Source organism: Pleuronectes platessa, chromosome 10 (genome assembly GCF_947347685.1).
Source record: "Pleuronectes platessa chromosome 10, fPlePla1.1, whole genome shotgun sequence".
In the NCBI taxonomy this organism is placed as follows: Eukaryota; Metazoa; Chordata; class Actinopteri; order Pleuronectiformes; family Pleuronectidae; genus Pleuronectes; species Pleuronectes platessa.
This window is the reverse complement of record NC_070635.1, coordinates 18170063-18194480: the sequence shown is the minus strand read 5'-3', so window position 1 is coordinate 18194480 and position 24418 is coordinate 18170063. Positions and strand designations below refer to the sequence as shown.

The following is a 24418-nucleotide window of genomic DNA, read 5'->3' as shown; positions in this document are numbered from 1 at the left end:
TTTGTTCATAGTCAGCACTAAATGTCCTTTCCATTGATCTACCATCAAACTTGAAAATAGACAAACTGCACTTTATTTTCTGATGAGACATCACACACAGTGTAACAAGGCACTGCACCACCTTTGCTCGTTAGCGTCTCTTAATAAAGCCGTGATGCCGTGCAGATTAGTGTATCACTGCTTGTTATGCGATGTGAAGCACACACACACACACACTTAATGGGAACTCTGACATAAGACAATAAATTCTCTCTGCCCCTTTTCAAACTGTTCCACATGAGTGCTTATCTGACCATAGACAACAAATATTTGTCAAGTCAAATGCAAAACAGCAATTATTTCACAAATAAATATTACTATTCACATGTTAGGAATACATTTTCTCAAATGTGTTTGACTTTCCAAAGTCATCTTGTTCGCCGCCTCGGGGGGAGGGGGGGGTCCCAACCCTCAGACTGTGAAACATTGATATGAAAAATAGAGAGTGCATTACTATTTTATACCTCTGACCTTCATCTCCTTTCTTTTCCCCTGTTTTGCAGCGGTGCACTGTGGGAACCCAGGTACACCTGCTCATGGCCGTATCTCTCGCGTGGATGGCACAACCTTCTCCCACTCCATCGTGTATTCTTGTATGGAAGGCTATTTCCTCAGTGGGTCACCCACACGCCAGTGTCTGGCAAATGGCACGTGGTCTGGCACAGCTCCAAACTGTACAAGTGAGTTTTCTATGCACAGGAATGTGAGGTGAGGTCAGAGTTGTGACAGAGTTAGATATGTAGATAGATGGATACTGTATTAATCCTGTGGGAAATTCAGAAAATTTAGAGTTATGCAGAGGAAGAGAAAATAAATGCATTGTCTCCTCAAGTCAAAGAAAATGATCAATGCCAATGCAGGGAGATGCATTCATTGGACAAGTATACCATTGCTTTGAATAGAGAGTCACACAACAGTCACAGAATTGATCGTTTTATGAAATAAACCAACAAAAATAAGTATAAAAACAGACTAAGATTGAGATCTCCCATGGGTGCATCTAAAAATAATCAATGTGTTATCTTGATAATGAACCTCTACTGACCAGTTACACATGGCCAAGCATATCAGTCACACTAAGTTTGTTAGTACAATAAATCAGCCATTGTTCTGTTCTCTATTATACCTTCCGAGACAAACTAACATATGTAATAATTTACACTGAAGTGCAGATAAACATCCCTGAAAAGATTTATGACGAGACAGGAAAGAATGAAGATGATTTTCTTCCCCATTTCTTCCAAAAGGAGGCGCTTTAAGTGATTAACGAAGGTGCTCAGAAAGGATATAAGATTTCATAAGGCACATAAATCTTCACAACTGTCAGGTAGTTTTTCTTCTTTTTTTTTATTGTCTGGGCCTCAGCAAATGATCCTTGCAGTAATTAAGAAGTATGCCAATCTATATTCAGTTTGCACCAGGATGACTATCAAACTCAATTACACACATTGTCCTTCTCTCTGAAAATCATCACATTCTCTCTTCCTCGTTCCTTTTATTGAGTCACAAGAAAAGATGAATCCTATTGGTAGGATTTTCAATTTTGGAATGAAATGGGCCTCTGTGGAGACACACACACCGAGGGCGCAGGAGAGGAAAGTGAAAATTGCATTGAAAAATAATGACCAAACACGCAGAAAGGTGGAATAGCTTCCTTGTCCCCTTTCCCCCACATTGAAGCCAGCTTATCACCCCACTGATTATTGTTATTCTCCTGTATGCTATCACTTCGCGTACATTTTTTAGTGCTCAAATTCAGGGACATCAACACTTACGATGCAAAAATTGGCTGAGTGTTCCTTCATTAAGGAGGCAATCAATTTCACGGTTCATGGATTATCGATCATGTAGGTGACCAAATCAAAGTCGCTCAACATTCTGAAGGTGAGACAGAAAAGTTCCTTTAGTTTTATTTGAACAGTCTTGATGATTGATAAATTAAATTTATAGAGCAAGTTAAGGAATTAGGGAATCATCTGAGGAGCATTAGAGAGGAGACTTGTTCAGTGGAGTGTAAGGTAGTCATAAAGCACTTTTAGAAATAAATAGTAAACACAGATTATTCCGGGAGACTATTTGCCTTATACATGCCATGATCCTGTTGGTTTTTATCTGCTGTTTATAGCATTCTCCACCTCTCTCCTCCTAACCCTGAGATTAAATGCCAACACAGTAGAGCAGGATTCTCCGTGTAAATCTGCTGAAGGGGATTTAATTAAATGAAGACATCAGAGCAAAATGCTTATTAAAAGATTCAGAACTAACCAGGTTACAGTCACATTTCTGCAGTAACCTGATTCATGAGCATCATTTAAATCTCTATGTGCTTCCATCTGATATAAGTCTCACTAGAAATGTAGCTGAAGTACGTACTGGTCTGTTTGCACACTACAGATCCTGATCTCTGCTATAACTGTAAGTCCTCCAAAACAGGGGGAACAGCTCTTCATGATGCAGCACCATATGCCACAAAAATACCAACAATATTTTAGTATGGTTCAGAAAACGCAGTTAGGGGAAAAGAAGAGCCTTCGGTTTTACTGGAAGCAGGTTATTGCAGTGTGTGTAAACTCCTCTGATTTCATGCCCTTACTGCTTTCTCCCAGTAACCTGTTTTCTTTAGAGCCAGTCTATTTGCCGAATGAAAAAGCTCTACTCTTAAGTTGAGTTGTTGAAGTCAACAGCCTTCAGCTTTTCTACATTGTGCTGACTGGCTGGGTTTTCCACTTTTACTGATACAGACAGGCACTTGTAAACATTTGCATTGAACTACTAGCTCAATTCTCCACATTATAGCAAGATGTTTTCGGTGGAAACATTTTATCAGCTGTCTTTTATTCATGCCAGCTGCTTCTGGATATGTGAGATACATCATGCTTAATTCAACATAATGTGTTTCAGTTTAATTTTGGTGGCTCAGATTCCAAAGGAGTTGAGGACATACATTGCATCCGATACAAACACCAGTGTACTCTCAACAGAAATGCACATACACACATACTGTGCAAATACTTGGCTGCTGAGACCGCAGGACAGCTGCTGTTTCCCATCATCATCATTTATTGGTGAATAAACTTTATTTATATAACAGTTTTAATACACTGAATGCATCCTGATGATAATTTAAGATGATTCTAACACTAAAAGACAAACATAGAAAATTATAAGGTTTTTTCTCGAGGCTATGAGATATATGACTAATAATCCAGTGTTACTGCAGCATTATGTTTACTGAGAGCATTGTAAAATATGTGTATTCCTATTTGGAGTATTGGGGTTAGAGTCAATCATTTATTTATATATAACATGATACAAATGCTGGACTTCTAAGTTCTGTAAACACTGCTAAACACCGGTATGTTGGGACTATTCAAGTCTAAGCACCGCTTCTTTTTCATCCAATATATTCAGAAACCAATTTGAATAGTAGAAGATTAGTCCCAGTCTACCAGTGTTTTTTTACTTTAAAAAGTTTGAATCAAATATTTCACGCTGAGAAAAGTTTTCATGACTTAAACATCCAACATGCAGGTGAAAAGAAAACTTTCATTTTTGTAAAGAATGAAAGTACTTTCAAGAAGAACATTACCTCCCAGTGGGCAACAGTACGTATGGAGAAGTGGAAATAAAAGCCACAGAGTCCTACATCATGAATTTTTCTATAACACACATCAGATAGAACTGTTTCAAACTCATTGATAATAGCGGATACTGGGTTCAGGAATCTCTGCAGATGATATGATGTGGAAATCAGCCAAATAAAGAAAAAACGTCAAGCTTTCAGAATTACCCTTGAATTTCCCCACATTTTCTGCAGGGTACTCTCTCATCTGTCACTGTTTACCTACCTGTCTGTGTTTTCTGTCGCTGCCTGAAGTTATGTGGGGGTTTTAAGAATAGATGCATCTAGGAGAATGAGATTTATTATTGGAACAAGCATGAACAAACTGCCAGTGGACCCAGCATGTTGTCTTGTTGCTGAGAATTAGCAGCTCTCATACGTGTTTTGTCAGGATACATGGTTAGTTTCACCCAGCGATGATAAATGTGCCAATTTGTTGAGGTCCTTGGCGGCAAATGAAAATAAACAAACAGATATTAATTTAAGAGAGGAGGCGTTTGCAGGAACAGCCACATGCATCAAACTGGCTTCTTACATTAAGGTGAACAAGTCAGGGAAGGTTTTATAATCAGTAATCACAAATTAATACTGAAAGATGAAACAACGGCTATTAAAAACTAGATCAAATTGAGTCTGGCAACTTAAATATTCATCAGAGATAGCATTAGGTTAAGACCTGACATTGTTGTATGGCCAACACACAGTCCTCTGTTCACTCTGGTCAAATCTTGCCACGAGAAGAAGCCAAGAATAAGCAGAAGAGAGGGGACAAAAATGACATTGTTCAGCGACCCTACTCTTGAGTTATATAAAACGAAATCAATGCTTCAAGATTTAAAAAGGGAATATGTGTTTGGGTCACTATTCCTTGATTGTTTAGCATTGTTTGTCATTTGTGTTTGAAATATGTTAATAAAGCATAGTTATTACTATTAGTATTACTATGACATTACAGCCGTCCTCACACTGTCAGGGGCATAGTACAACAGATGCTGTGTGATTACGCTTTGAGTGCTCAGTCAAAGGCTAATATGCTAACAGCTGTATCTTCAACTTCACTGGATATTTCTTATCTTCACATAACTGAGCAACATGCCCCGCATGCGTAATGGCACTGTGCTTGTGTGCATGAAGATCCATTGTTGTTATCTTGATTGAATTATGCACCAGCAGCATCAGGTTGCTGCAACATAACCCCACAAGCATTTCTGCCTCACAGTTTATCTTTGTATGGAGGATTCAAAGGTGCACATTGACCAGTTATGTTTATGTCATTGCTGTCCAGTGAAAATAATTTTATCCCGATATTTGGTTTAGTCATTCAACTTAACAAATGTTCCCGTACTACACTCAGATGCTTTATAACATATTTTTTGAATAATTTTGAACAATAACAATATTTACGCCTTTTAAAATTGCCCAAATTGTTGGAAATACTGTGCTCCACATATTTTAGAGAGTCACTATAATAATATAATGAAATATATTCAGTCTTTGTTGCCTGAATCTTAACTAAATCAGACATGTAGAATAAAGTCACCTTGTTGAAATCCAATTCAATGTCGTAAAGCTTAAATTCAGATTTTTCAGTAAAAAAAAAAAATTGTGGAAATGCCACTCTACGTATATGGGAGAGATTGTAGAGATGGCAAATACTCTCATGTTTACAACTTGAGCCTTCTTCTTGTAGGATATAAAAAGACAGCTGTATGATTACAGAGTTGTTTGAGTGACAGCTAAAAATACTGTGCATCAACAAATTCACATCTTAAACAACTGACTCCGGCTAAGATACAGCATCTGTGTTTGGTTTTCAAGCACTTGTGTATTACGTTGGGAAAAGTCAGACACATCGTGGCTTTCCAAAAGTCGGTTTCTGTTGTAATTACAATTTTTCACATGGACGATGGCCCCGCACACGCCTGGTGTTTAACATCCATCCTTAGAGATCCGATCACAAGTGGCCAGTGTCGAGTACGTCTGTTCACACCTGGCATCAACCTGCTTCCTGAATATGTCTGGTGTTACCACTTGGGATCAGATCTCACTTCCACGCTCCACTTGCACATTCAAATTATTATTTAACTCATCATCCGTGTTAGTAAGACCAAATGATGTTGTTTTGACCCAGTCTGAGTCTACAGATGTGTCCGCTGTCACCGTGTTAGTGAGTGAGTGTGTGTGCCACAACAGTTAGGTGAAATCCTGACTGAAATACACAAACGTCAATGTTGAATTCATTTCTTGAAGCTTAGACTAAATTTGTGCAACAGTAGCTTGTTGTAGTCGAAAACTAACTAGTGAAATATTATGGGTCAAGGCTAACGTTTTCATTTTGCACAACTGCATTTAGCTCAAACTTTTGATTATCAAGGCTGAGAAGATCATTATTAATCTTCATGAGCCCTACCTACTCTTTTTGCCCAAAGCATATGATGACATAAGTTAATAAATGGAGGATTAGGAAACCACCAGCAACTTTGCAAGATAAAGATAAAAATGGAAAATCTTGTGGACAAAGCAGGACCTCCCCTGTGGTCACATCATAAACCCTCAGCACTCTTTCTTCAGGATGCATAATGAATAATTACATCAACACTGTTGTGATGAACTGATACATTTTTAATGCAGGGAATATTTTGTATTGCAATTTAATTTCAGTGATCACCTGTGGCGACCCTGGTATTCCAGCGAATGGACTCAGGTTTGGTGACGACATCACCGTGGGCCAGAACGCGACGTTCGTGTGTCAGCCGGGTTTCGTGATGATCGATGGGGACAGCACTGTCACAAGGACCTGCACCAACAATGGCACCTGGAGTGGCACCATGCCAGTATGCAAAGGTACCGCACACAAATGTAACCCCCCCCCCCCCCACGTACGCTGCGTCGCACACATGCCGCAGTCAGTCAACCTTGATAACCATCAGAACTGGCTGTCGCAACCTTGGTATGCTAGCACTGTCACATACAATACAAGGTACATGCTTACACCCTGAGATCTAATGAGATTAGCAAGCAAGGTGACACGGGACTCCCAATGTGGTCAGATAGCGTCATATTGTTCACTTCAGTCCGCTGATAAGGGAAGTCACTATGATATATTACACTGGATGCAAGACGGACACAGACACTCATGCACATTCTGTATAGGTTTGTATGTTTACATGCATACCCACAAACACTGCAAGCAATTTTTCAAAATGGTATCCTCTGCTTCCCTACATTACACAAGTAAAACTATACTTTACCAGGTCCTTGATAAGAGACAGTGATTTCTCCCCACCTGCATCTCAAGTTGCACCTGTGATGGCAGGGCTCCAAGGCTAAAAGTTCCCCTGAAACCTGATGATGGATGGCTAACAAGTCCTCTTCATCACAACAAGGGTCCTTCTAATTGTGCTCCAACAGTTAATCATTGGCTGCCTCCCTCTGTAAAAGTTTGCGCGCCCTCTATGGGCTTGATTAACATCAAAGTTCGAAAATCCACCAAGAGGACTTAGCCGTTGTACGCCCATCAGCAATACATCACTCAATGATTTATGACGCTCGAGTGGAGGCAGAGATTAGCATGTCTGCCGTAGACACCCAAAAGTGAGTATTGCAGGGAAGATTAACTTGTGCAGTGAACAGTTCAAAAGTACACCGGGAAAAGGGAAAAGCCCACGAGGCAAACGGTGGCTCATTGTTGCTTAGGAACTGTTCCCAGGCTGCCGTCTCAGTTACAGCGTAGCGAGCTGGCGTTCCGATTCGCCTCTTGAGATTTGGGAAAGGACAAATGAAATGTGAGAGAAAAAGAGGCGCGAGAGACATGCAGGCAGACAAATGTCGCAGGTTGGGGAAAAATACAAATACAAGTAATTGAAAGCCCCAAAAAAAATTATGTTAAATCAAGAACGTGGACAAATTCTTCGAGAGGGAATGAGTATCAGGAAACAAGATAGAGCCCAATGATCTTTTTTACCTCTTATGGCTGTTTTTGTTTCTAGATATACTCAGTGTACACAATGCTGTTATGTTTCTGTACTACTGCCATTCCTCACCTGGGAGCCTTACACTTTCTACCCTCCTCAGGCTCCCTGCATGACCTCGCCTAGACGTTTACAACATCCGAACTGACACTGATTTGTAATATTTCATGGCTGTGTTTCACTATTAACGTGGTCTGTGGTGTGTTGAAGCTGTTGGAGGAAATAAAGGTCTGTTTACCCGGGGTACTTTAAGTGAACAGAGAGAGCGAGGGTGTATGCGTGCTCACATGTGTGTATTAAAGAGTGTGTAGCTCCTAATCTCCGAGCTCTAACCCTTGACAGATACGGCAACAGCTCAGGCTCACTGCAGCTATGCTCGATGACGATGGTGTGGTGAAGTGAAACCCTAGAGCTTAACCTCCCTCATGACACACACCACTGTGCATGCATACAGTCACTTGGAGGCATTCAATTACACAACTGTCTCTCTCATGCATACATACACACACCTTCCTCACCCTGGCTCCCACCTCCACTGCTGCTGAGTGCTGTCAGCTTGTGCTGACCTGTATGCAGCAGACAGCGAGCCAGAGGGTCCCCCCCTGCCTCCTCTCACTCTCTGCGCCGCTCTCATCTTATTTTTTTCATTTTGCTAAACAAATTTAAAAAAGGCAAGATAAGAGTTGATTACTAGGATGTTGCTCTATATTAATTTTGCCACTCCTTAGTGTGTTGATGTAGCCTGGATGCCAGACGAACTTAGCCCCGCCCACAACATTTTTGGTCGGGCAGTTCGGTCTGGAGTCGCTCCATTGGGAAAAAATTATGGGGCGTGTTTCAACTGACCAGGAAGTAAAATTCCTCTTCGCTCAATTGGTTACCTACAACCAATCAGAGCAACGTAGTATGTGACGTATGCTAAGCAACGCATTGTGAGTTATTTACTGGGTTCACACCGGACGCTTCAGCGCAGCGCCAAGCCTTAAATAACAGCTGGCTCCCATCCACTCCCATGTTAAAACTTTGTGCCGGTCACACCGGAGGCTGAAGCACCGCGAGGCAGCCTTGGCGCAGCGTGGTGCTTCAGCCTCCGGTGTGACTGGCACAAAGCCGTGCAGCGATCTACTGGATCAACGGGTGATATTATTAGCGCTGCCCGGCAGTTCAGCGTCGCTTCAGTGTCCGGTGGGAACAGCCAAGCGCCGGGGCGATAGGGATTAGCGCGGTGCTTTGGCGTCGCCTCCACGTTCTGTGTTCCTCTTTCAAAATGAATGCGCTGTCGATGTCTTCTAAAACAGACTCAATGGCAGCATCTACACATCTCAGCTCGCCAGCGGCAGGCATGTTTGTTGAAAACGAATTCAACCCGAGGGCACTGTGATGACGTGGTTGATTACGTTGATCATCTGTCAATCATCGTATAAAGCCCGCCCTGACAATCTGATTGGCCCGGTCGGGCCATCATTTTTTCCCAATGGAGCGACTCCAGACCGAACTGCCCGACCAAAAATGTTGTGGGCGGGGCTAAGTTCGTCTGGCATCCAGGCTAGTGTTGATGTGTTATTATGGAGAAATGCACTCTGTATGTTTTATGGTTTATTTTCTCCATGTCGCTGCTGCTCCTCTCCCTCTGTCTCTTTCTAAGACTATCTGGGACAAGCACAGAGCAGCTTGCTGGTAATCATAGCTTTTTCATCACGTCTCTCACTGACAGCCTACGCAGCAAGAGGTCTCCAAAAAGGGCTGTGAAAATATCTATTTTCTTGCAACTGAAAACAATGCCTCATCCAATACGATTTGTTGGCTTTTTCTCTTGCATAATTGGTTTTAAGTTGAAGGTGCAGCGATTCAGGCAGGGTGAGCTATTTGAAATGATCATGATGTGGGACATCTGTCATCTTCTCATAGATTTAGACGATGTGCCGCTGGGATGTGAGGAGATATTCCAGGGAGGGAGGGTATAAGACGGGAAGAAGGAAGCGAGAGATGGAAAGGCGGAGAGAGAGAATTTGAGACCGAGAGAGAGAAAGGTTTTACATGTGCCGACTGTGCATAATTTTGCACTTAATGCTTGTGAATCAGTGCTAGCCGCAGCATTTGTGTGTGGTGCTGCTGATGACACATCATAAGCCTTGCCCAGCAAGGATTGAGTTTGAATCCCGGGTTTGGCGTGTTCAGCTAAGAACTGCTAATGCTTCTTAGAACTACTTAGGAAAATGGGGACACTCTCTGCTTCCCATTCTGTTCTGCCTGCCACTCACGTCTTTTTTATAATTATTATTTGTGTTCCCTATTTTTAAGTACTTTCAGAGGCAATCCATTCCTATGGTTACTCACGTATCGTCCCTCCGTCTGTCCATCTCTCCGAGACATACTTCAGTAAGATACATATAAACACTCCAACCAACTTTCGACTTCACAGAATCCAACTGGGTATTTTAGTGAGGTAATTCAGAATGAAGTATCTTTCTTTTTTTGTAGCGCTCCCGAGCAACAACATGGAAATCCTAAATCCCAATTGTCAAAGTTTACAAATTCATTTACATCAAAGGGAAACAATTTCAAGTGAACTTGTTTCTCTTTGAGAACTTTAGAAACAAATTATATTACTAAACAAAACATTGAAAAACAGATTATACCAACAGTCCGGTGTTGCTTATAACTTTTATTCACATTCATTGCGGCCTAAATATCTCTCCAAATATAGCATATTTATAAAGCATATGTAAACTGTATAATGCTGCAAAACATCTATATGGAAATCTTTGTGCATCTCCTGCCAAACGAGAACAAAAGAATGTTTCCCCTTTGAGGAAAAAATTTGGAGATATGTAATATCCCTCAGTGGCCTGCTCCACATATACTATAATTTCTTCCTGCCTAAAAAAAAATACATTAACTAAATGTGATTTGCCAAGAAAGTTGTCGATCTTTGGCCTACTATATATTTTGACTTTATTAAACTTTTTATTTGAAGCGTGCCAATTTTCAAATCTGCCATATATTCAAAAAGCTTTATGCAGCTGGTCAGGAATATATACAGCCTATGGTCAGGAGCCTATATGCTCTCAGAATTTTCCAAGTAGAACTGAAATCCAGTTTGTGAGAAGGACAGAATCTATAATCCAGCCAGTGCACGTGGTGTCATTTTTCCAGACTTTTTCTTTTTTAGAGTTTAAGATGTAATGTCTAAATTATGGGGTGGTGCAGTGTTTAGTGCTGCCTGTGTGGGTTTTCTCCGGGTAATGCGACTTCTTCACATACCCCAAAGACTTGCAATGTTTCGGTGTAAGTTAATTGGAGACTCTAAATGGACCGGAGATGCGTATGAGAGTTTGAATGGTTGTCTCAGTATGTTGGCTCTGTGATTGGCTGCCTTTTCATCTGGTCCAATTTCAGACTCCAAGCAATCCCTAAAGGATAAGCAGGTATACACAATGTTTGGATGAAGTAGGCTTTTTATTGTCTTGTAATACCTTTGTGCTATATGTGTAGCCAACTTAATCTTTGCGATTCGATATAAAAAAATCTGATTTTGCGTTTATTTAATTGTAGATGTGGACTCAGCGATACAGTAATTCAATTTGCAGAGAACATTTGAAAACATATATATATTCATTTTATTTCCATATATTTCCATTCCATTTCATTTAAGGACATTATTAAACCGGAAACCATCTTTGAAACCTTGCCACTAAATAAACTATATAAAGTGAACTGACTAAAGATGAAGCATGAACCACTTAACTACACAGAACTATTCATTCATGTATTGTATGCTGGTTTTCTGTCCTGCCAAACACCACAGCAGGTGTGTGAATTCGTCTCCAGGAACAAATAACAAACCAATGAAAGTGAAATGACCTGCTGTAGTCTTTATCGAGGCTTAAAGTCAGCATGATGACTTCTGGCATGCAGTATGTGCCAAGTTGTTTCGATGCAGCGTTGGTGCTAGAAGAGGTCACTGTGCACGGTGTTTGGCTTGAAGCAAATCTAGGCTGGTGGGAGGAAGACAGTCGAAGAAATGTCCAGTGGTCCGGTAATTTCCTGTCTGCCTCAGCTCTGTCTGTGTGCTTATAATGATGAGTTTGTCTCTGTTCATGGTTTTTTCCCCAAAGATTCCTGGAGCTAGTCTTCACACTGCAGCCTGTATATTTTTTCTTGTATTTTGCAAGTGAAAACGACGATGTTTTTGTGCTGACAGAAGAATAAACCTTAACTTGTGAACTAGTTGTTAACGTGACAGTATAAGTAACTGGATTTGTAAAGTAAGTGTCTGATTTTGCCAGACAGTTGCAGGGCCGTTGCAAGCCATGACATCAATTTGCAGATCTTTGTTGAAGTGTCTTGGATGGCATGAGAATGCCTAAACAAGAAAAGAGACTTGGGGAAGTGATGGGTTTGGGGAAGGATAGTGATGGTATAAAACAACTGCTGATTTATTTACATCCCTAAAACCCATATCCCATCTGTGTCCCCACGGGTCCCCAAGTGTGTCAGGACAAACTCTGGGCTCTATTATACATTCATTCATTGCATTTGTTGAGCAGGAAGTGTATGGCTCTTACACACATAAGATGTCCCCTCGTTTCTCGCAGAAATTATTCAGTATGCTCCACATACAAACGGCAGACAGATTGCACACAGTCAAAACCCAGACCATCTCTCTGAGCTTGAGAGCCTTCATTCAGTTCTATTCTATATATAAGAATGTTGCACAAATAACAGCGTGCAAGTCAAACATTTTGTTTTGACAAAGTTAACTTTAGTTTAGCTGTGTCTGAAATGAAGGCAGTGCTGTGGTGCTCTGGGACATTAACAATATTTGATTAATCTTGTTAAAGGATAAGACCTGTGCGAATGACTGCTTATTGGATTAAACACAGGTTTATTGCAATGTTTAATACATATTAACACCGCTACTCCCTCTTCTATAAAATTTCTGATTAGAAATGTAAAGGCCCAGGATGTGGTCAGTCCCCTGAAAATACACATAAATCTTAGTGATTATCTATAAGCTTTAACATAGTCTTTTATCCTTGAGTTATTTGCAACGGCTGTTGCGGTTACGTTGGATCTAGACGGAAGAAAATAATGTTTGAGTCCATGGCCATAGAACCAAATAAACTCAAGCTTCTTTTTTTTGTGCCTCAAACATGTCTTGGTTCTCAGACCGAGCATCTTGGTTAAGACTGAAAGAGCCGAACACAGTACACAGAAACTGATTTAGATTCCTCCGCTCCATCTTCTTCATGTTTGCTGCAGAGGAGAACCACATGCACCACATGTGGTTTGAAAATGTAAAATCGCAAAATCCTGTCAGTCCAGTTTCACCTCGAACTGAAGTCGAAATATTTCATCTTAAAATGTCTTGTGATTGACTGTCTTGTTTCTGTATAATCTTCGATTTACCAAGACTTGTTTGTCAAATTGATTTGGATGCGTCCGTGCCAGCGACAGCCAGTGGCAGGAGGGATTATGTTTTAGGTTGTCTTTCCGTTCGTTCCATTTTTGTCCCAATCGGTTACTGTGACCTTACAATTCAAATTTTTGTCTTGTGAACGCAGCATCTCTTGATCACCATTTCTTAAAATTTGTAACATACATTCACTGTGACTCGAAGAACAACTAGACAGGAACACCCATTCATTGCATCTGGCTCAAACATTCACTTAGTCTCAAAGATGACCTGAATAAAATGTGGAGGTCAGAGGTCAAGGTCACTGTGACCTCAATAAAAATGTTTGCCTTGTGAATGCGTTAGCTTAAGAACGTCTCAAGCTATGTCTCAAATTTAGACGCATGGATTAACTGATTAGATGTGGATGATCCAAGGTCACAGTGGCCTCACAATACATGTTTTGGGCCCTTGGCAGAGACTATACAACTGCAGTTTGGTATTTATAGGGAGATCGTTTTTAATAATTTGCACATTTTATATCTTTTGTCAACAACGACATGGTTTGGTCTCATGTTCGTCCTGATCTCCGCCTCACAATCCAAAGAATCTGGTTTTAACTTGAACTTGACTGGATGTATTTTGTACTTCACACTGATGAGCTTGTCTTAACTGTGTCCTCATTATCCCCACAGTGGTGACATGTCCTACACCCCCAGCCTTTGCGAACGGCCTTCTGGAGGGCTCAGTGCTTGAGTGGGGAACCAGCGTGAGCTACAGCTGTCTACCTGGCTACGAGCTGTCCTTTCCTGCCGTGCTCACCTGCACAGGCAACGGGACCTGGAGTGGAGACCTGCCTCAGTGCTTGCGTGAGTCACCATTTGCTGAAGGAAGAATGACTTTGACCTTCTGCAGGTGGCATCATTTCTCATTGGTTCTATCCATGGAGCCCCTCCAGCTGATCAATGAGAAATGAGCTCCGGAGAGTCAGACTCACTCTGCACAGCCCCATGCATTTGAAAATCCTCCTTAGTGCTTGGTTCCTCACAATATCATCATTATACTCAATACCAAGAGAATCTCACCACATCTCCACCTGTGTTACGTAGACCTTAATCAAAATAAATGAGTCATATTCCTCAATTTATTACTTCTACCAACAATTTTTTTCCTTCAAACATGACTTCACTGGTGACTAGTCTGCCAACTTCTGAAACATGGTCATCAGCACATTTAGCTAAAACGGTTATTTTCTTATCATTATCAAACCTGGTGTATCCTGAGGCTTGCATCATGGAGAAGAACAGGATTCCACAAGAGATATAATAATCCAGTCAGGAAGAGACATAATATTGTACAATTTCCTTTTGGGGAGTCATGAAATAGCAAGTAATTTGTCAAAGATCTTTAATTGGGATATACCTGCAAGTTATTTTACAACATGTCTCATATATTTATTCATTACCTTACATTAGTTTGAAGTTGTTTCCTCCAAGGCGAGCCCTCTTACACCACTTGCCCCCTTAGAGGTTATCTCAAGTTAATGAAATTAATGAAATTCATGAATAAGTCATGGATTTAACATCAGGGCTAAGGTGGATTACTGAATTACGACACAAATAAAATGAAGCAGTCCGGCAGAGATTTGATTATTAATGCTGCTCACAGCATTTTTGTATATTATTCTTGTCACAAAAACGACATTTCCCCCAAAAGTATTAGGTCCGAAAAGGGTATTGCATCTTACCTGTTAATAGAGACCACAAGTCTCATCATTAGTTCATCAATCAGAGCTACAGTTTACATTTTGAGGAAATAAAAAGGGAATTGAACCTTTGGTCCCATATTCAGTGTTTCTACAATATTGATGATGAAAATGATGATGTGAGTGGAGTCACATTAGTGGAAATAATGATAGTTATTTTAAAGAGAATTTTTAAGGTTACTCAAAGACACTTTATGTGAATAAAAATGATCATAGAAAACATTGCAAAGATGGAGCCTCTCAGGACCGTCTTTGCGAGCATAATAATGAACCCTGGGATGCATGAGAGCTCAAGGGCATCACACAGCATCACATCATTCTTACATGATATCAGCCACATAGAAATAAAATATCAACAGGGGCAAACTACTTGCAAGTGTTTGGGTCTCTCTAAACGTTAGCCGCAACTTAAAAACAAATAGCACTAAAAATATTCAACAACAACTCTCCAAGTGCTCAAAGATGTGCCGTTCTCTTTCTGTCTGCTGTGATGCATTTATAGCATCTGCTCTAAAACTGCTGGATGTAGGCAGTCCTTTTGCTTTCTGCTGAAGTGCCCCATTTTGCATCACACTAACTGATTATTGCAGGATTTTCTGCTATCACACATGGATTTTATTGTGTAGGTGCATTCACTATGCATATACTAACTTTACTGAGTTTATTGATGACTTTATATATAGGCTTATGAATTACAGTACAATTAGCTGGTTTGCTGTTTTTCAGTGCCACATGTTGAACCACTGTCTGAGACATTTTTAAAACAATAACAACTACTTGCACTTGTGTGCTCTTTTGTAATTGATGCTTGTAATAAAGCTGTCTGATTTATATCCTCCTTAAATGTAAAGGATCATATCTGTCTGCTAGGAGCAGAAATGTGCTTTAGCACTGTTAGGTGACTAACTGCCTATTTTATTGCGTGCATGTGTATCTGTGTTCTTATTTGTTGTGGTGGCGAAAAAAAACATCATGTTGACATAATAACTAAAACTATAAACTTCTCCTCTGTAAATGATATATACCTTTTACTGCAGTTCGGATGGCCATTGACATCCGTCAACACATTATAATCCTTTTTCCACATCAGCTCCCCCAAATCAACCTCCCGCGGCTTTGAGAGCGAGTAACCTTTATGTTCCATGATGTAACATAGTGGTGTTTATTGTGTCTCAGCGGAGAACTGTTTTTGATGCAGTAATTACATTTAATAGCTCTATTACTTACGACCTAGAATGCAGGTTCCAATGTTGGTGCAAAACTGACATAAACTCAGAGCCGTACTCTGTAACTGTTTGATCAATAACTAACTTCTGTGAAGAACCTGGCTCTCCTAAAGATGTTGTTAGAGCTGCAGACTCGAACTACAGTACTTGAAGTGGGAGCAGGTCTGTTGTAAATCAATGAGGTTACTCGGGCAAATAAATGAGTCTGAAAAGTGGGAACAGTGGACAAGAAAAAGCAGATCTTATTAGGTTATTAAAGGCAAAAGGGATTATCTCTGTGTTAAAATACCAGCACAAAGCACTACATTCAGCCGGCTCAGGCTCCACCATCTATAAATCACTGCGTCGTTAAAATGTAGATCCTTAATGTTCGTTTTCTCGTTGTATCTATGGTGCTGACCCTTAGTGTAAAGATTTTGCAGTATTTTAATTATACATACAATTGTCATGGAACAGGTGTAAATGCACTTAAGCCAATAATGTTTTTTAAATCCATGTATGAGATGCAACAGTAAAAATTTTCTCCAAACATGAGTCAATACACTGCTTTGTCTGGTCTTGACTAAGGTTATTTTGCATTCACCAAAATAAATTATAAGCTCAGCGGGAGGGATAATCAGATTGTTTGTGCCAATGTCATACACATTTGCTGCAAATGAAACCTGATGAGTTTATTTAATTTAATTTGGTGCAGAATAATTTTACAGCCACAGTCTTGCTGGTTTTTCTTAACATATAGTAGGGGTGCACTGTATATTTGAGAGAGATTACTATTCATACTCAGCACTTTTAATTTAAATACAGCTCAGCAATACTGCAGGAGATGCCTTGCATCTGCAAAAGCAAATCCTTCTGTGCATTTCTTAAAATCTCTACCATTGTAAGCGTGTGCAGCCAAACAGGATTAAGACACATATTCATGTTCTGTATAACAACACATGGGGAAAAAAGAGAGAAAGCAGCAAATTTCAGTATCTGAGAATGCTAGTTCATGTGTCTGCAGGGATGAGACTCTGATCCTAACTTTGAATCAGGCCTCTGCATACTGATTACTTCAAAGCATTGATAATTCATCAAGGAAGGAGAGAGGCAATGGGAGAGGGAGTAAGAAAAAGTTTGACTAGGCTCTCTCTCTCTTTCTCTGTCTCTTGCTAATCCACATACACACAACACACACAAGCACATAAAATATGCTGAGCTGGGTTTGGCCTGGGGCCATTTCTCTTATATATCCATAAAACAGAACATTATTTCCCTGCGGCCTGAAGTTTATGACTGATGTTCATGTCACCTGTTTGGCCTGTATTATCAACCATCCTAAAAAATGCCGTCAGAATACTAAGTATTACAATGCCATTTGAGGAGTGACAGGAATCCTTTTCAGATCCGGACATCCAGACATTTGCATCTGTATTTGTTGTCCCATCAGATACGGTCAAACCATTGGAGACTGGGTGGTTGAAACTCACAATGCATAATTTTCAGACGGGACCTCCAGTATAGGCAAACATATTTTCTAGGAAAGGATATGTCTCTGTATAAAATGATTTGGTCCTGAGATAACAGTTCCTGCTGTAATGGCTTTATACAGCTATTCCTGCATAGTCTGGATTCTAATCTTCTCCTTTACTGGATATCTATTATGTCAGGGATTGGCTGTGGGAAGCCCCTGTTGGTTCCTGTCTTTTTGGAAGAGAGCAAGCAAGAACTTATCTCTGTCTCCAGACCTCCACACAGCAGCACATGTCAGGTCTGGAGAAGCAGCCTGCCTTATTATTGGCTTGATCCCGCAGTGCTCCGGCTGCGTGACTGAACGCTGTGACTCTTGTCCTCGCCTCTGCTCTCTCACACACTGAGCGTTTCGGAGCCTCCTACAGCTAACAAGTAACTTTTACTCATCAGTATGGTTATAGAATGTTAATGAATTTATATATGCAGTAAAGATGAATAGAAAGATACATTGGCAGGGCTGTAAAACAGCCCCCCTCCCTCCCCATCAAACCTACTCAGCCTAAATTATTCCAGGCAACTTGATTAGATGTCTATAAGCAATAAATTGAATGAGCAGCAGCACTAATCCAAAGGCTTCATCTGCTGGGGCTGTGGCTGGAGTGCCATCAAATAGGCAATATCATACTAGAAGCATGGAGAGCAGCAGCGGTGGCAGATGGCTCCAGTTGTGTTAACCTTAAGGCCCTGTCAGAAAAATTAATATTTCATTTGTTAATTATTTTTGATCTAAAATTGAGAGCCATAACCTCGCTCTCTACCTCTTGCTGCCAAGATGAATATCCTCATATCTCCTTTAACCACTCAGCAGAAAGGGTGATGTTGGAAACTGAAAATGGTCAGACAGAGGAATTAATCCTGAGAGTAGAATATCAATGCATCTGCCCACATGCAATAAAAAAATAGCCAAACGAATTTGTGCAACAGGCATAATGTCAGTGTAGTTGAATAATTCAGTCCACGAAGACCGTTTAAATCATGTAGAAAGTTTTTGCAGGCAGGCACTGAAAAAATTTGGACATAGTAAAAAAAGAATAAAAAAAAAACAAAGCCTCACAACATCAGTGGAAACCATTGTTGGCTCTCCTCATCACGGTCTGATCATGTGGGCACAGCAGCAGCCAACACGACTTATTATTTCTGAATTGAATCCTGAACAGTCTACTGAACACTGCACTCAGTTGAGTAGCTGCTGTGGTATTCTTTATATGTTATGCACTTATACATAGATTTATGTTTGAAAATGATGCAGATCAAGTGAGGATCCACATTGTTACGGATTGAAGGAGCTGTGCGGAAATGCGGAGTGATACACCGCTGCATGATTTCTTGCAGGAATATGTGTAATATGGGTTGGATCTTTTGACCCACATCAGCAATGATGCACATTTTTTTCCTCTGCAGCAAAGTTCTGCGGAGACCCCGGTATGCCGGCCAAGGGACGGAGAGAAGGCCGCAGTTTCATCTTCAAGTCAGAGGTGACATTTAGCTGTGGCGCCCCCTATGTGCTGGTCGGATCAGAGACACGCATGTGTCAGGACGACGGCACTTGGAGCGGATCTCAGCCTCGATGTATAGGTATTGAACTTTAGCCTCACATGCAAGACATGTGCGTTTTGATTTGTAGAGCAAAATAAGAAATGTCTGCCAGGTAGCATCGAAAGTGAATTTGTAATGTCACGAGTCTTCCAAATGATCTCTCTGTTGGATCAGTTGAAGTGGCTAACAGAATTATCAAAACAAAGTTGAAGGTGAACTCGCATCCCAGCGATACCATCTGGCTCTGATGTAAAACTAAATGAATTAAATGAAATACATTATTTATAGTGATAGTTTATAGATGTTGCTTTATATTTACTGCTCAGTGGTGCTGGAAATGTTAACTGCTGAAGATTTTTTTTTTTATACATGGTTGTGTTTTAATTCGAATTTAGTCTCACCGACTGTTAAAGGTCTCTCAAGTGCATATTATTATGACTTTGTTTCTAAGAAATGGATGGTCAAAGACTCTAGAGGGTGCGAGGATATTCTGCCGTTTTGCCACGCCACTTCAGTAATTGTCCTCTGGTACATAGTAAACCAGAGGGAAATTGCTTAGTCATTACCAATGATTGCCCTTCTGTCATATTCTCATTTTTACTCTCCTGCATCCCTGTTCTCAGCATAACAGTGATTTCTTGTTCCAGAGCCCACGAGAACAACGTGTGAAAATCCGGGGACACCTGAGCATGGCTTCATGAATTACACAACAGGCTTTAAGGTAAAATGGGCCAAAACCTGAGATGGATTCATTTTATACAAGTGTTGCATAAAATGTCTTCTTAAACTCTGAGGGGAATTTGTCCCAGAAAATGTTTTTCTAATTCATCTAAAAAAAACATTCCTAGATAAAAAATAACTCTTCAGCTTTTATGTATATCTTATTGTAAGTCACTTTGGATAAAAGCGTCAGCTAAATGAAATGTAATGTAATACAAAGGTGATTACAGTATTTTGACTTAATATTAGAAACATGTTGCAGTCGGGTGCAACACAAACTTAAAAAACTAAGCCTCTCAAAGAAAGGATTCACGAGAGTATAGGCAGCACAAGTAAACACATACCAGAGTGTATTTAACAGGCATGTGGCATGTAAATATATGTCTAGTACTTCACTAGTACAAAATATAATATATGAACCACAAACTATATTTTGTGATATACTTCACTAATTTAAATTATAATAATAAATTAATAACATAATAATGATATTATAAATTTAAATCTACACAGCAAACATCCAATCTAAGCACCATTCTCTACCATGTTACCTGCACTTATGCTGTATTCGAGTCAACTCAGATCTCTGAATTTTTCTTGATGAGGTGCAATGTAAAAACACTCAAAGTCGGAAGTCCGACTTGTGAACCCTCTGTTGGACTCTTGTTTCCTTGTTTGTGAGATTGAGTGACAGTGCGTGTGTGCGTGTTCTCTCCCTGTTATGTATTGAAATGTGTTTCTAAGTATAAAATTGGCGTAAAATAAACCGATAATGATTTCTGTTACGTCATGCCCCGTTTTCCCTCCTCTGCTTTATTTATGTATGAACGGAGGTTGCACCGGTCACAGTTTAATTGTCTCATCTCGAGCCAAATAAACATCAGCTTCTCACTGTCACCCATGTTTGTTTACATTTGACGTTGTGCCATCACCATGCATCCAAAAGCTTGGAAGTCGGAACCTGGACATTTCTAGTTGGAATATCCAAGTTTTCTGGAACTCAGCATGAGTCCTCTTTCAAATGGGCAGTTTCCAATAGATGTTCCTTGTACAGTCATTATTTATTCCTTTTTATGATGGTGTGTAGGTGCAAGGATGAAACAGTGAGTCGTGTACTTAGCCATCACAGGTGGTTGCACCGAGGAAAACCCAGCTGAAAGTCTCCACCACACTGGGTACAAACATTATGCACATGTAGAGCTATGATAATGTGCACTCTATGCATTTTGAGCGTACGTGTGAAATGAGCAATGCTGAAATGCATCGTGTTCCAAAAAATGTATTTCATGGTCGTTGATGTGTGCTCAGCAGCTCCCCTGAGACAATTTCAGCCACTGTGTTTCATTTTATTTCCTCCCTGTTGCTCTTAGAGTGTCACTTACAAGTTAAGTGCAAACAATTTCTCCACAACATTCAGCAGAATATCTGAAATGAAATTTGTCCCAACTGAAAGCAGAAGCAGCTTATTATTTGGATCACTGCTTGGAACGGCTGTAGTCTTGCATTTTTCTGCATTACTGAACAACTTAACCAATATCCTGACACCACCGAATGGGGAAATACTGTGTGGATGCTGTCTTCAAACCGTCGACCGCGATGGCAGCTGAAAAATAAAAGTCATTTATTAAGATAACTGAAAACAGCAGGGTTCTATATATCTTACTAGAAAGTCAGCTCCCTCTCACTTTCGAATGTCTTTGCATCAGATGCGAGCACAAACATGTGCCATCGCCTCTAGGAATAGTCTCCATCTGCCTCCACACGCTACACATAATCATTAAAACGGGGAAAAAAACGTTAGTGTGCAGTATTCTTTTTCCAAGCTCTTTAGATTTGATGCTGGGAGCCTATTGGCATTTGCATCAGTGTATTGACTCCCTCCACTTTATGTGCTGTCTGTTTGTGGCCAGGTGGGCAGCAGAGTCGACTTCCAGTGCCAACAGGGACACCTACTGCAGGGCTCCACCACCCGGCTGTGTTTGCCTGATCTCACCTGGACCGGCATCCAGCCTACATGCATCCGTGAGTGCTCATTCCTCCTGCTCTCTCTGTATCTGAATCACTCTCCCTCTCTTTGTTTTCCACTAACCCTTCTGGCATCCTGTCAGTGTTTATCTGTATTGCTGGCCTCTCAGACACTCTCTTTTCTTTTTACCCCCCCCCCATCACTTGCTCCCTCTCCCTCCTTCCAGTGCGTCTTCTCTCCCTCACTCAATCCTGCCATAGCCTTTGACCTCCCAGTAGATTGCAGCGCTCGCCTCAATCAATCTGCCATCCCAGTCATTCTGGGAGTGAGGTGTTGACCGTGATTACTGTCACTCTGTTTGAACTACCTGAACTGTCGACCAACACCGGACTAGGGCTGTGCAGTTCAGCCCAGTGGGTTTGCCAAGCCAAGTGCTTTTCTAAGTTGTGATGTGATTCTGTACCTCAGTGGAATCCCCCTCAGCCACAGCGTCTTTCATGGATATATTCAGATCCTTGCTACCGTATGCATTTTACCGTGTTCGTACTGTGACAACGCTTGAGCTATGTGATAAAAAGGGGATTCACATGATCTTTGTAATCTTGTCTTCATAATCACCCCGAGATGTAACACCTACTTAAATTTCCCAGACACATTTCTGCTGAGAAAGCAGAGACCTAATACCTGCACTTCATTCTGTCTGATCTACTCTGCAGCATGGTGTTATTTGTGAGTTTGCGCGTGTGTGTTAGTGCGTGCGCGTTCATGCGTCTAGGTTGGAGGAGGGGATGTTTCTAGAGGGATTGTGAAACCTTGAAAATGTGTTATGTCATGAACGATATTTCACTACAGAACACAGCAACAAAATATTCACAAAACTCTCACTTTTACAGTCTTATTGTCATTCAGGGAGTGAGTCCTCTAATTTAAATTTTATAAAACGCTCATTTGAACATCTGACAGCAGAAATAAATCTAGGACAGCACAACTGCTCAGCCTTCTGTCACCCGACAGCTTCTCAGCTCCTGCTCCACCTGTATCTTCAAACTGCTGACCCCATCATCGTGTTCCCTCAGGAATAATTCACGAGGGTGCACATCCCCTGGCTCTTCCATTGCATTTATTGCCAGCCCTGTGACAGGTCATACCAAATAAAAGAACCATCAAAGTTAGTTTAAGTCAACAGTATTAAAGGTGAACGCGCCGGCAAACTCCTCAAACTGGAAAACTAGCACAGGAAAACTGATATCCCTCATCTGGAAAAAGGTTTGACAGCTGTGTCAGGTGAGAGGTAATGTTAGCATGCACATAAATGACTGATACACAGAGGATAATATACAGTTTCCTTCGAGGGCTGCGCTCACTGCATCCACAGTCTTTTAAATGTTGGGGTGGTAAAATCTGGTGAAAGAAGCTCTTTGTTCTGAGCTTCCAAGGAAAAAGGAAAATACCCACTATAATTCAACAGAAACGACTAAACAAGAAGGTGTACTTCGAAACTTTAAAATGTAATTTTCTTTGAGTCACTTTCAAGTTGCTCTTTTTTCTCCCCTGAGGAAACCTAATGCATAGTAATGTGGCCTCTATTATAATGGTGATGCATGTGTGGATTCAGCCAGTGCTGTTTTTGAAGGCTTAATAACAAGATCTAGGTGCTCCACTACCAAACAATCCTTTCTCCACTCCCAATCTAAATGACTGACGTTAAACTCGCTACTGCTATGTTTGAATGTGGTAATTGATATCGCACAGTAAGGGTTGATGGTTCCCCTAAAGAGCGACAAAACTGAACGTGAAATTGTACAAAGACTGAGTGATGAAACACCAGAAAAAGACGTGTATAAATCAAACAACCCATGTTTACAGCTTATGCTAATGGTTTCTTTGCTCCCTTTGGATTCCATGTGGTAACTGTAATTACTCATGTATTATAAGTGGTACATGAATGGCCTTTGAGAGGTTCCACTCCTCAACCCTCTTGGCTTTTGGATATACTGCAAGCCATCACACCAGCTACATTCGCTTTCACAGCGGTAAACATGAAATAACATATATCGCATGCTCTTTTGTGTGAACCTCTGAAATGGCAGCCTGACAGCCCGTCTGGATTTCTTTCAGCGGCCTGATGTTTTGAGGTTTTAAATTTCCTGACTGGCTCTGCTCAGCAGGTGCAGCAGCATCTTTGCCAGGTCTGTCTCTGCGAAGGTTGCAGTGTTTCAGGACCGGCTCTCTGGCTCCGGTCCATCGTTTCAGGGGACTTGAAAAATGTATTGATTTTGCTCTGCCTTCCTCCTGTCACTGTTACAGTTTTAATTAAAATTGAGAGAGGTTTCTCTGATGATAACCAGATTTTAGGAAATAAAATAAACGAAGACTTTTCAAATTGATCAAATTTCTAAAACTCTTATTGCCTAACTTTACACAAACAATGGCGATATTTAGTTGATGAACAAAACTGATGAATTCCCTCCTGGGAAATTAGATTTTCATAACACATTAACACATGAAAAACACATTAGTTAATTCACTGGCAATTGGTATAAACAGCCGGTACTTTTTTTTGGTTGAGATCCAAATCATAAATCAATAGGATACTGTGGTTTGCTGCTTTAAAATGAATATAAATGTAATCTCTTGATGTATGATATTATTTAGTAAATCCA

The 24418-nt window shown here is 40.6% G+C and overlaps 1 protein-coding gene across 1 annotated transcript in view; it reads left to right on the top strand.

Moving 5' to 3' along the window:
• The window catches only part of LOC128449995 (CUB and sushi domain-containing protein 3), a 209153-nt gene that overhangs the window by 172435 nt on the left and 12300 nt on the right, over window positions 1-24418 (top strand). Inside the window, exons 59-64 of the mRNA XM_053433387.1 lie at window positions 543-719; window positions 6323-6505; window positions 13726-13899; window positions 18935-19108; window positions 19717-19790; window positions 21700-21811. Coding sequence (XP_053289362.1) covers window positions 543-719; window positions 6323-6505; window positions 13726-13899; window positions 18935-19108; window positions 19717-19790; window positions 21700-21811 — 894 coding nt within the window. The remainder of the gene's footprint in view (window positions 1-542; window positions 720-6322; window positions 6506-13725; window positions 13900-18934; window positions 19109-19716; window positions 19791-21699; window positions 21812-24418) is intronic.